General features: G+C 41.8%; 2 protein-coding genes across 3 annotated transcripts; one reads left to right on the forward strand and one right to left on the reverse strand.

The window, feature by feature from the left end:
* Window positions 1-172: 172 nt before the first annotated feature.
* Window positions 173-1,265, reverse strand: SMIM27 (small integral membrane protein 27). 2 transcript variants are annotated; one of them, XR_002729951.2, is made up of 3 exons: window positions 1,006-1,265; window positions 515-687; window positions 173-391 (listed from the first exon to the last, which is right to left on the reverse strand). XR_002729951.2 is itself a non-coding variant. In XM_026447147.1 (2 exons), the coding sequence occupies exons 1-2, from the start codon at window positions 1,048-1,050 to the stop codon at window positions 565-567; spliced, it is 168 nt and encodes a 55-aa protein (XP_026302932.1). In that variant the 5' UTR covers window positions 1,051-1,265; the 3' UTR covers window positions 173-564. The 2 variants fall into 2 exon arrangements, 1 of the variants encoding a protein (XP_026302932.1); XM_026447147.1 differs by having other exon boundaries at window positions 173-687.
* Window positions 373-12,855, forward strand: TOPORS (TOP1 binding arginine/serine rich protein). The gene is made up of 3 exons (XM_023203912.3): window positions 373-1,051; window positions 2,535-2,729; window positions 9,094-12,855. The coding sequence occupies exons 1-3, from the start codon at window positions 1,049-1,051 to the stop codon at window positions 12,028-12,030; spliced, it is 3,135 nt and encodes a 1,044-aa protein (XP_023059680.2). The 5' UTR covers window positions 373-1,048; the 3' UTR covers window positions 12,031-12,855.
* Window positions 12,856-13,222: the final 367 nt, after the last annotated feature.

Consider the following 13,222-nt stretch of genomic DNA (forward strand, 5'->3'; position numbering starts at 1 on the left):
AAAAAAAAAAAAAAGGAAATCTTTCCGAGTCATTTTTAAAGAATTTAGAAACTTGATTGAAAAGCTTATTTGCTGTTAATTTTGTCATGAGAATGTAAAATACTCAAATTTCTAAGTTAAAAATGTGCATATTAGTGCTTGTTATAAAAGATAATGCAAAAATAAACTTGGGAACTTTGCATTATGAATTTTATTTTTAAATCTACATAAGCATGAGGGAAAGAACTGTATTTTCAAAGAATTAAATCCAGAGGAGTTACAAATTTTCATTCGTCCCAAAGATTTTGTCTGGGTATTTCTTCCTTAGCTGTCGTCTTGCAGACACCATTGAAGCATAGATGATGCAGCCCCAGTTGATTAAAATGATGGCAAGCAGCAAGTAAACCAAAAACTGCAAAAGAAGTGTGAAATGTGCCTGATATTTCTGCAAATTTGCATACTAGTGCTTGTTATAAAAGATAATGCAAAAATAAACTTGGGAACTTTGCATTATGAATTTTACTTTTAAATCTACCTAAGCATGAGGGAAAGAACTGTATTTCCAGAGAAGTAAATCCAGAGGAGTTACAAATTTTCATTCGTCCCAAAGATTTTGTCTGGGTATTTCTTCGTTAGCTGTCGTCTTGCAGACACCATTGAAGCATAGATGATGCAGCCCCAGGAGATTAAAACGATGACAAGCAGCAACTAAACCAAAAACCAAAAGAGGTGTGAAATGTGCCTGATATTTCCCCCCGCCGTCAGGTTACCGTGTGCCATTGCTAAGGTGGGAATTAAAATAACAAAGTCGAATAAATGGGGTTCCAGTGGCGGGTACACCCAGCTGCCCTTACGTAAGAAGCGGAAGATCGTATCCTCCAGGAAGAGGCGGAGTCGAGGTGAGGGAGTGAAATGCTTAATTCAGGAATGGATTTTGGAGTTTCTGGGTGCTGAAGAAGTAAGAGCCTTTCTGCCTGCAGGCCCAGTGAGTCGACACGGTGGGCGCCCGCGAGCTCCGGGACTTACCACAGAATAAATCCAGTCCAGCGTGCGACGACTCACTGGCTTCATGGTAAGGAGGCGGCAGCGGTCCGCGGGAGCTGGCGGGAGTTGCGGGCCTTACAGTAACCTCCCAGGCGGTGGCTGCCCGGCGGCAGCAGCCATCTTTTAGCCGGGCACGAGCGCCCGCCCACTCGCTTCGTGCAGAGCTGTCGCCGGCCTCTTCCGCCCGGAGTTGGGGGGGGGGGGGGGGGGGGTGGGATCACGTGATCGGGGGCCTTGCCCGCCTTTTAGAGGGGAATAAACGAGAAAATGTTAAAAATTGCTTTTTTTTTTCTTTTTTTGCCAATTAGAGAGAGAGGAGATAGGCGTACCTCCACTGGTTTTCTTTCTAGTTGCAATGCAGTATTAATGCAGGATAAGGTGCTGTCGTGTCCATTTAAAAGTTTATTTGAAAAACAATCCACGTTTTAAATATTACGTCGGAGTGTAAAGCTGAATTAATGCTTTCTCCCCCGGCCCCCCCCCCCACGCCTTTCCGCATCTGATACCACACGATTTAGATGAACGTTCGCCTGTTCATCTTTGACGTAAAAATACCACCCACTCTTTTATATGTGACAAATCGTTGTGGGAACCCCTGTAAATCGAGCCGTTCTTCAGAAATGTATAGCATGATGTATATCTCTAAGAAGAAATATGTGGGACGCGTTACCCGCCATAATGTACCAGTCAAGCAACAAGTGTTTTCTGAGCGTGTCTGAGGTTCTTGAACGGCCGCGCATGAGATACTGAGCCCCGAGCACGGCAGTTTGGCTGGCAAGCGTACCAGGTTCAGCTCTAGAATGTTTGGGACGCTCACATTTGAGGCCTGAGGAGTAGAATCTGGCAACTGGCCGCTTTAGGCTCTAGACGTTCTTTATACCTCGCAGTTATCTTAAAAGAGTTTTAGTCTAGATTTCAGTGAGTGGGAAGGGGAAGAGCGGAGAAAAACGTGGTCTGTTTAGGGAAGAGTCCAGGCCCTGTTTTGTTAGGTTGTCCTGTTTCTCCCCAGCCTGGAGGGGATCCCTCTCTGAAGACTTTATAGGATACTGGTTGGGCTATGGTTTTGGATCCCGTTGACTCCCGGTGTTGCTTCCGGGAGGCGTACAACAGGAGGTGAGAGACTTCAACTCCGTGTAAACAGTTCCCTTATCTAGACACTAGAGACAATTTCGTAAGTTCCCGCAGAGTTTGGTGAGGTTGAAACGACATCGAACTAGTTCTCGTGTTTTCCGGGTAAGTTAGGGGCGAACATTCAGGCAGTGTCCCCAGCGGCTGAGTACCAGTAACAAGATGGGGAGGGTCGCGCTGCCCTCATCCCCGGTCTGGAGCGGCGGGGGAGGGGCCGCGTTTCGGCAGGGGCGCTGAGCCCCGCCCTCGGGGCCGGCGCCCATCTGCTGCGCATGCGTGGCGAAGGCGGGTGTTGTGTTTTGACGCGCCGGGAGCTGGTGGGTGGGTCTCACTCTCTGCCCTGCTTCCGAACTGCCATTGGTGATGAGCGCTTTGCGTCACAGGGGTCGCAGCCGCCGCTGGGGTCTCCGCTGTCTCGCGAGGAGGGTGAAGCGCCCCCGCCTGCTCCCGCTTCGGAGGGTAGGCGGAGAAGTCGCCGGGTACGCCTTCGCGGATCCTGCCGTCACCGACCTAGCTTTCTGGGCTGCCGGGAGCTCGTGGCGAGCGCGCCAGCCAGGCCTGCGCCGGCATCCTCCGAGGTGAGTGAGATTCGGAACAATGGGACGTGGGGGTCGGAAGGGTCGGATGAGCTGGTGCTCCCGCCTGGAGCGGCGCCTCGGGACCCGAGGGCTGCGGTCTTGGCCTGCGGGGCCGTCCGGGCCTCGGCGGGCCAGGGCCTGGGTCCCCGGGCGGCTTCTGCGCTCACCTGTGGATTGGTGCGGGCGGGGGAGGGTTGCGCTTCCCACAAGCGCTCCCGAGGGGCGCGAGTCTGCCCGTGTACTGGAAAGAGCTTGGTCTCAGGGAAAAACGAAAAAGCGATGAGACTGAATCGTGGCGTCACCCTTACAGGATATGTGACCTTGCCTAGGTCCCCTAAGCCTGTCTGTAAAATGGGAATAACAATATTTAAGTTCGTTGTAGTTATGTAATGCTCATGGTGCCTATCTTAGGTCTGTCTACTGGCAATTCTGAACCAAAGCAAACGACTATCACCGTGGCTTTTGGACTCGTCTGTGCTGTGTTAAACATTCTGAGCAGAAATTGCCCGTGACTTGTTCATGCATCCAGTTACTGCAGCTTTCCTCATGGGTTGCCGATTGTAGGCTGGAAGGGGGCAGTGCTGAGATGAGCCACATAGTGATTTAAGAGGAAAACGGAGTAGACCTTTTGATAGGTAATTTTCAAGATTATTTAAGATAAATTAAGAAACAGCTGCCCGAGATTTTAGTAGTGCTGAGAACTTTCTGGGTTTTGTCCATGAAATGCAAAGAAAGCTATACAATCAGCTAAAATCAATCGTGCTTATCTGGAATGAGTGGTTTTAGAGGGGAACGGTTCCCAACCAATTCTTATTGCAGGAATTGGAATTAAATTTGATAGGATCTGGTCAGTAGATCCCATAACTTTTGTATCTTCTTTTGGAATTGATTAAAATGCAGTTCAGAGAGGTACAGTGATTTCTTTAAGGTGGCAAGAGGTAGGAACCAGTTTATTTTTAATACTTGGATGATCTGTTTCATCTACTCGTGAACCCTGTTTAGTCACTTTGCCGAGAAATATTAAGTATAATAATTATATTAAGTATGATGATGGTTTTGTTGTTACAGACTATCCTCTGTCTGGGCCCTTATAATCAGTTATGGGTGATGAGCTACCAAAATTCACTTCGTGTTCACGTAACATAGAGAACAGTGTTGAGTTCTTTTACTGTGCATCAAGCACTGTGCTAAGGGTTTTCATGAAATATGTTCCGTCACACAACCACCTTTTCAGTTCCATTTTAGAACTGAGAAAACGTGAGATTTTGAGAAATAACTTCCTCCAGATCACACACCTGATAAGTGGTGGTGATTCTCAGGCTTGGCTCTGCGTCAGAATTAACATCACTCCTGCAAATGTAATCAGCAGATGATTAAATTTTATATACAGCGTATGCCATAGATGACTTTCGTAATAAGTCTGACTTTAATTCCACAGAGCAGTTCTACTTCGTTTATATCATTGTGCAGTTTTTCATATATCCAGTCTCCTGAAATGTAGATTCGAGCTTCCTGATTCTTTATCTCCCCCATCCATTTTCCCTAGATGTGTGTCCGTATTAATTATCTAAAATTTCCCTGAATTGTGACATGAAGGGTTCTTACCCTTGTTAAAACCAGATTTGAGGATTTGGGAAAGGGAAGTTTTGGCTTAATCAGTTTATACTAAAGATGGTGAACTTCATTTAGGATTTGGGAGACGGTTTAGAAAGTGCGACTGGAAGAACTGATTGTCTCCTGTGAGGAAATGAATAGTCCTAATTCCTAGAGTGCTAGGATGGAGAAACCTTTACACAGGCTTCTTACAGAACCTGAAGCACTGTGTTTTTCATCGGGTCTACCTTTGCTACTTAAATCCAGAACCTCTCCTGGAAATCAACCACTCTTGTGTGTGTGAGGCAGAGTTTCGCTCTTACTGCCCAGGCTGGAGTGCAGTGGCACAATCTCGGCTCACCACAACCTCTGCCTCCGGGTTCAAGCGATTCTCCTGCTTCAGCCTCCTGAGTAGCTGGGATTCCAGGCATGCGGCCACCACGCCTGGCTAATATTTGTATTTTTAGTAGAGATGGGGTTTCTCCATGTTGGTCAGGCTGGTCTCGAACTGCGGACCTCAGGTGATCTGCTGGCCTCGCGCCCGGCCAGCAAATCAACCACTCTTAATCTGTATCTAGTCATCCCAGTTTTTATGCCTTAATTTGTATTTTTAAACAGCTTTGTTAAGATTACATTCCGGGCCAGTCACGGTGGCTCACGCCTGTAATCCCAGCACTTTGGGAGGCCGAGACGGGCGGATCAGGAGGTCAGGAGATCGAGACCATCTTGGCTAACACCGTGAAACCCCGTCTCTACTAAAAATACAAAAAAATTAGGCAGGCGTGGTGGCAGGTGCCTGTAATCCAGCTACTGGGGAGGCTGAGGCAGGAGAAGGGCGTGAACCCGGGAGGCGGAGCTTGCAGTGAGCCGAGATCGCACCACTGTACTGCAGCCTGGGTGACAGAGCAAGACTCTGTCTCAAAAAAAAAAAAAAAAAGATTACATTCCATCCATAAAATTCACCCGTTTAAAGTTTGTAAGTCAATTATTTTTAGTATATTTACAGAGTTGTACAACCATTACAATAATCTAATTGTAGAACATTTTCGTCATCCCAGAAATAAACCTCATCACTGCCCCAGCAGCAGCCACCAGCCTCATTTCATCTCTATAGATTTGCCTATTCTGGACATTTCATATAAAATGTATCATACAATATGTGGATTCTTGTGAATTTTTTTTCATTCATTTAGCATAATAAAAAGATTCATCCATGTTACAACATGGTACCAGTACTTTGTTCCTTTCTATTGCCATAAAATTCCATTGGAAAGACCGCATTTTATTAATCTGTTAATCAATTGGTGGGTATTTGAGTTTCTCCTTTTGAGGTATTATGACTAAAGTTGCTGTGAATATTCATATACAGTTTTTTGTGTGGACAAGTTTTCATTTCCCTTGGGTATATCTAGGTGTGTAATTGCTGGGTCATAGTTCGACTTTATTTGCGTTTTATGTTTTTTTTTTTTTTTTTTTTTTTTGAGACAGAGTCTAGCTCTGTCGCCCAGGCTGGAGTGCAGTGGCGGGATCTCAGCTCACTGCAAGCTCCGCCTCCCGGGTTCACGCCATTCTCCTGCCTCAGCCTCCCGAGTAGCTGGGACTACAGGCGCCCGCCATCTCGCCCGGCTAGTTTTTTATATTTTTTAGTAGAGACGGGGTTTCACCGTGTAGACCAGGGTGGTCTCGATCTCCTGACCTCGTGATCCACCCGTCTCGGCCTCCCAAAGTGCTGGGATTTCAGGCTTGAGCCACCGCGTCCGGCCTTATTTGCGTTTTAAAAAACATTTTAATTTAGTATTTAGTGATGATTTTGAAGAGCTAGTTATTTGATGATTTACATGCATTCCAATTGTTTGATGTTTCTTTTTATTTTTTAAAATAGAGACTGGATCTCACTTTGTTGCCTAGGCTGTCTCAGATTCCTGGCCTCAAGTGTCTTCTGCCTTGGCTTTCCAAAGTGATGGGATTACAGGCGTGAGCCACCGTGCCCCGCCTCTTTGGTGTTTCTGATGAAGACTGTTTGTTTATTTTGAAACGAGGTCTCATTCTGTCGCCTAGGCTGGAGTGCAGTGGTGCAATTATGGCTCACTGCAGCTTGGACCTCCCAGGCTCAGTTAATCCTCCTGCCTCAGCCTCCTGAATAACTGGGACTACAGGTGTTCCCATCATGCCTGGCTAAGATTATTCTTTTTCAGCTAATGATTCCTGTGTAGAAATATAAGAATGAGTTCTAATTTGTTTGCTTGTTTTTTTTAACCTATTGTGGAGGACATTACCAGTCATTCATTCACCTTTTACTGTCAAAGTGGTTAACAGGCTTATAAAACTACAGAAGGGAAGGGTAAGGTTTCATTTTTTTTTTAAATCGTACTTTGTTGAGATTTTATTTTATTTGAACTTCAAGTTTACTACCTAATAAATCCCTTTAATACATTCATTTTCAGCTGTAATTTTTATGTGAAATGGAAGTGTTCAGAAAACACTAAAATTCTATTTCAAAGAACTAAGTGAAGATAACATGTATTAACTTGGAATTCACAGATATTTTTTCCAAGTCCAGTAATCCCTTCATTATATAGAGAAAACTAAAGTCTAGAGTAATGTGGTTTTCTTCACATTAACTAGAGCTCGTTCTAGGTGAAGCCTGGTCTTCAGTCCAGATCTTTTGATAACCTCTTTGATTCCCTCCCAACTTTTCTCTATCCCTTCCCTCCACCACACACACAGTCTCTGAACTGAAAGGTTTTTATTTTTATGTGTGTGTTTCTTTAAATTTCCTGAGTGGGCAGATTAAAAAATGTTAAAAGTAGAGGGAAATACTGAGAAGATTGTGCAGTATTAGGGTTTTAGAGTGCTTATGAACAAAAAAGCAGTATGATGTATTTATAATTCTGCTTTTCCAGACCTTCCAGGACAGTGATGATTTTTTGCATTTTCAGTCCAGTAAATAGAAGACTAGAAATACCTGAACCCCTGAAGAAAGACTTGTTTAGCATTAATTGATTCTCTATTAAGTTATGGTTCTGAGAAAGCCAAGATGCCCTAAAGTGAGCAAGTTTAATAGGAAAACTATGGTGGAATACTTGTATTTCACAGTCATGAGTTTTCGTTGTGGGTTTTATTGGTTTTTCTTATAGTTTGTTAAGGCCAATGAGTCTCTTTAGAAAATTACCATTCTGTTATTTGATTAATTTGACCCCAGTTGACTAGTGATGGAACTTCCTGTGATAAAGGAGGTGGAGGAAGATGAATATTAGGCCCTGGGAAACAAAGGGCCTAGTAGTTTTTTGTTGTTGTTTGTTTGTTTTGAGACGGAGTTTCACTCTTGTCACCCAGGCTAGAGCGCAATAGCGCAATCTCGGCTCACTGCAACCTCTGCCTCCCGGGCTCAAGCGATTCTCCTGTCTCAGCCTCCCAAGTAGCTGGGATTACAGGTGCCTGCCACCATGCCCGGCTAATTTTTGTATTCTTAATAGAGACGGGGTTTCACCACGTTGGCCAGGCTGGTCTTGAACTCCTGACGTCAGGTGATCTGCCGGCCTTGGCCTCCCAAAGTTCTGGATTATAGGCATGAGCCACTGCGCCTGGCCCCCCAATAGTCAATATATTCAAAATGGTTAGTATAAAATGCAGCTTTGGGGTTTATGAGATAAAGCTAAAATGCATACTAGATTTCAGCTCTAGCAAAATTTTAAGCCAATGTAAACTAATAAAACAAACTAATCTTTAATACTCTAGTCATCCTTATGGGAAAGGATAATAGGGAAGGGGACCAAAAACATGATTTCAAGATATTTTGTGGCCTGACTTTTGGATTAAAGAAAAAAAGCTAAAGGAAGGCTTACTGGGAATGCTGAAAGGAATGAGAGATAAACTGAATATAATAGTGTAGTAATAACAGTAATACAGTGTAGTAATAATAACAGCTAATATTTACTCAGCACCTACTGTGAGCCAGGCACTGCCTCTTGGCTGCTTTTTCATTTATTATTTAATCTTCACTAAAAGTTTCCTGTGCTTTTTTAAGATTAGCTGTCTAAGGTTGAAAAAAGAATCTTTCACTAAAAACCATAGGATTGGTTTAAACAGGTAAAGTTTCTGGTATGTAAGTTATATCTTACCAAAGTTGTTTTAGAAAACTACATATAAAATAACTATCACAGATAAATCAGTAGTCTGTATTGTTAGTGGCATATGTATATGAAAGGTATAAAACCATGCATAGAGATAGCATCAACTGAGGACTGTGGTGTTTTTGTTTTTTGTTTTCTAGAGAGTGATAGGAGGGGAAGATAAGGGGCATAAGATAAATGGTGGATACATGGGTATTTGGTACTTTTTTTTTGTCTATGTCAGATATTTCTCAAATTAGTTTTGAAAAGATTAATAGAGTGTTACATAATATTTGAGAACTTTACTATGTACCAGGTGCCTTTTCTAAGGGCTTTTTACATCTTCACAAACCCTGTGAGGCAGATTCTGTTATCACTGACCTGCAGATGAAATTAAAGCACAAGAGATAACTAACTGGCACATAATCACGCTGGTAGTGTGGAACCAGGATTCAGTCTTAGGAAATCTGACTTCAGAGCTTATGCTTTAAGCACTATATTACTATGCTATACTGCCCCTTTATAATACAACAGAAGTAATGGGTCACTTAAGTATTTTCACCAAAATATGTTTCAAGGTCTTTATTTGCATTTTTGTTGAGACTATTTAGTCATTCGTCTGTTTTCAGGTTACTGATATATTTCTTTCCCTTTTACAGATAATGGCATCAGCTGCTAAGGAATTTAAAATGGACAACTTTTCACCTAAAGCTGGCACTAGCAAATTGCAACAGACAGTACCAGCTGATGCATCTCCTGATTCTAAGTGTCCTATATGCTTGGATAGATTTGATAATGTGTCTTACTTAGATCGCTGCTTACATAAGTTCTGTTTTCGCTGTGTACAGGAGTGGTCAAAAAACAAAGCTGAATGTCCACTATGTAAACAGCCCTTTGATTCTATTTTCCATTCTGTGAGGGCGGAAGATGACTTCAAGGAGTATGTCCTAAGGCCTTCGTATAATGGTTCTTTTGTCACCCCTGATCGACGATTTCGCTACCGTACAACTCTGACAAGGGAACGAAATGCTTCTGTGTATTCACCTAGTGGTCCTGTGAACAGAAGAACAACAACTCCACCAGAGAGTGGAGTACTATTTGAAGGGTTAGGCATTTCAACAAGACCTAGAGATGCTGAAATTCCTCAATTTATGAGACAAATTGCAGTAAGAAGGCCAACTACCGCAGATGAAAGATCTTTGCGGAAAATTCAAGAACAAGATATTATTAATTTTAGACGAACTCTCTATCGTGCTGGTGCTCGAGTTAGAAATATTGAAGATGGTGGCCGCTACAGGGATATTTCAGCTGAATTTTTCCGTAGAAATCCAGCTTGCCTTCACAGATTAGTCCCCTGGTTAAAACGTGAACTTACAGTTCTTTTTGGAGCTCATGGATCTTTAGTGAATATTGTCCAGCATATTATCATGAGTAATGTTACTCGCTATGACTTGGAGAGTCAGGCATTTGTGTCTGATTTAAGACCATTTTTACTTAATCGAACTGAACATTTTATACATGAATTTATCAGTTTTGCCCGATCTCCTTTTAACATGGCAGCCTTTGACCAGCATGCCAATTATGATTGCCCTGCTCCTTCATATGAAGAAGGCAGCCATTCTGATTCTTCAGTCATAACAATATCTCCAGATGAGGCTGAGACCCAAGAGCTGGATATTAATGTAGCCACTGTTAGTCAGGCACCATGGGATGATGAAACTCCAGGACCATCTTACTCAAGCTCAGAGCAGGTACACGTTACTATGTCTTCTCTTTTAAATACTTCTGACAGTTCAGATGAAGAACTTGTCACAGGAGCCACGTTTCAGACACAAGGAGTACAAACCAATAAGGACCTAAATAATGACAGTGATGATTCTTCAGATACTTGTGTCATTGTTGGGTTTGTTAAACCACTAGCTGAGAGGACCCCAGAACTTGTTGAACTGTCCTCTGATTCTGAGGACTTAGGTTCTTATGAGAAAATGGAGACAGTGAAGACACAAGAACAGGAGCAATCTTACAGTTCTGGTGATAGCGATGTTAGTAGATGCTCATCTCCACACTCTGTCCTTGGAAAGGATGAAGAAATAAATAAAGGTCATTGTGATTCTAGTGCAAGAATCAAATCAAAGAAGGAAGAGAAACGATCTACATCATTGTCATCTCCCAGAAACCTGAGCTCATCTGTAAGAGGAGACAGAGTATATTCTCCATATAATCATAGACACAGAAAGAGGGGAAGATCAAGAAGTTCAGATTCACGTTCTCAGAGTAGAAGTGGGCATGATCAGAAGAATCATAGAAAGCATCATGGGAAGAAAAGGATGAAAAGTAAACGATCCAGAAGTAGGGAAAGTAGCAGACCTAGAGGGAGAAGAGACAAAAAGAGATCAAGAACTAGAGATAGCAGTTGGTCCAGAAGAAGCCAAACTCTGTCTCTAAGTAGTGAAAGCACAAGCAGATCAAGGTCTCGTAGCAGTGATCATGGTAAAAGAAGATCACGGAGCAGAAATAGAGATCGTTATTATTTAAGAAATAATTATGGAAGCAGATACAAATGGGAGTATACTTATTACAGTAGAAACAAGGACAGGGATGGGTATGAATCATCTTACAGGAGGAGGACTCTGTCCAGAGCTCATTATTCTAGACAGTCTTCAAGTCCAGAATTTAGAGTTCAGTCCTTTTCTGAAAGAACAAATGCTAGGAAAAAAAATAATCACAGTGAGAGGAAATATTACTACTATGAAAGGCACAGATCAAGGAGCCTGTCTAGTAACAGATCAAGGACTGCATCTACCGGGACTGACCGAGTGAGAAATGAAAAGCCTGGAGGGAAACGAAAATACAAAACACGGCATTTGGAGGGTACTAACGAAGTGGCTCAGCCATCTCGTGAATTTGCTTCTAAAGCAAAGGACAGTCATTACCAAAAATCTTCATCAAAATTGGATGGAAACTACAAAAATGAGAGTGATACCTTTTCGGACAGCCGATCATCAGATAGAGAGACAAAACACAAAAGGAGAAAAAGGAAGACCCGGAGCCTAAGTGTAGAGATAGTCTATGAAGGAAAAGCTACTGATACAACTAAACACCATAAAAAGAAAAAGAAGAAACATAAGAAGAAGCATAAGAAACACCATGGAGATAATGCTTCACATTCCCCAGTTGTAATTACCATTGACAGTGACAGTGATAAGGATTCTGAAGTAAAGGAGGATACAGAATGTGACAATAGTGGTCCTCAAGACCCTCTACAAAATGAGTTTTTGACTCCTTCCTTGGAACCATTTGAAACTAAAGATGTAGTTACAATAGAAGATGAATTTGGTGTGCTGGACAAGGAGTGTGATATTGCCACACTTAGTAACAACTTGAGTAATGCCAACAAAACTGTAGATAATATTCCATCTCCAGCAGCTTCAGTTGAACAAACTCTCAACGTAAGAGAAGAGAGCACCTTTGTTTCTGATTTGGAGAACCAGCCCAGTAACATTGTGTCTATTCAGACTGAGCCATCAAGGCAGTTGCCATCTCCACGGACATCATTAATGTCAGTATGTCTTGGTAGAGACTGTAATATGTCTTAAAACTGGCCAAAGCATTTCATTGAGAATTCTGATGGTATAAAAAGAAAAAAGGAAGAATGTCATCTACTGCAGTCTATTTAAAGATGACGTTTGGTGAAAACTCTCTTCCTCCTTACAATATTTTAAGTGATTTTTTTTTTTTGGTGTTAATTTGTAAAAATCATTATTTGTTCAAAATGTATGTCCCACCCTCAAAGATATGCACTTTTAAGTGAAGAAAATGATACTGCTAGCAGTTTATTTAAAACTTGGGGTCCTTTTTAAATAAGAAAAATTATATAAATTTTAGAAGTTATTTCATAAAGCCATACGGTATTGACATATTTTTAAGGTAGTCAATGAGTATTTTTGAATTTTTTTTTTTTGAGAGTTATTCTGGAAATGTGTTATAAGATAGGAGAATCCCTTTGGACAGTCTTTATTTTTCTTAAAAATTTATATGATTCAAAACCATTTCTTCAGGTTAAATTGAGGCATTTTAATGTGCACAGTTTATCTTCTGCCAAAATAAAAATTTACTATTTCCTTTATATACTTGTTCATCTGGACTGCTAGTAAAACAAATGTGTATTCAACAAAAGAAAAATAAAACACACTTTCAAACAAGAATCAGACATTTTCCTATGCAGTATTTTTTTAAGTTTATTTTAGTAAAGCTAAAATCTTGAAAGTAGCTAAGGGCATAATTATCTCATAAATACTGAACTTCAGGTGAACAAATACTTTATAGTTTTAATTATTTTAGTTCTTTGAGGAGTATCTTACTTGCTTTTTATCAGTAAAAGCATTTAAGTTGCTAAATAAACATGAAAAATCCTTGTCATACTTATTTTACATTGGTAGTTCTTTTATATAAAGTGGTTATGTTTTCTCTTGTTTTAGGGATGATAAAATTACATCTAAGCTGATGTAGGATTGCCACTGAACAGTGGAGCTTGAGTTGAATCTTATTTCAGCCTTCAGTTTGCCTCTGCCTTGCTCCCATATTTATTCTTTATTCAGTAGAAATTGCAGTGCCTACTATGTGGCAGGTTCTGCACTAAGTTTTGCTTTTTGTTTTTTTGAGTTGGAGTCTGGCTCTGTTGCCCAGGTTGGAGTTCAGTGGTGCAATCTCACTTCACCACAACCTCTGCCTCCCGGGTTTAAGCGATTCTCCTGCCTCAGCCTCCCAAGTAGCTGGGGCTACAGACAC

The sequence above is a fragment of the Piliocolobus tephrosceles genome, chromosome 14 (assembly GCF_002776525.5).
Source record: "Piliocolobus tephrosceles isolate RC106 chromosome 14, ASM277652v3, whole genome shotgun sequence".
In the NCBI taxonomy this organism is placed as follows: domain Eukaryota; kingdom Metazoa; phylum Chordata; class Mammalia; order Primates; family Cercopithecidae; genus Piliocolobus; species Piliocolobus tephrosceles.

Coding starts and splice junctions, on each gene's coding strand:
- SMIM27 (XM_026447147.1), bottom strand. CDS start 1,050: ATGAAGCCAGTGAGTCGTCGCACGCTGGACTGGATTTATTCTGTG. Junction 688..1,005: donor TGGACTGGATTTATTCTGTG/GTAAGTCCCGGA, acceptor TTTTTGGTTTAG/TTGCTGCTTGTCATCGTTTT.
- TOPORS (XM_023203912.3), top strand. Junction 2,730..9,093: donor CTGCGCCGGCATCCTCCGAG/GTGAGTGAGATT, acceptor TCCCTTTTACAG/ATAATGGCATCAGCTGCTAA.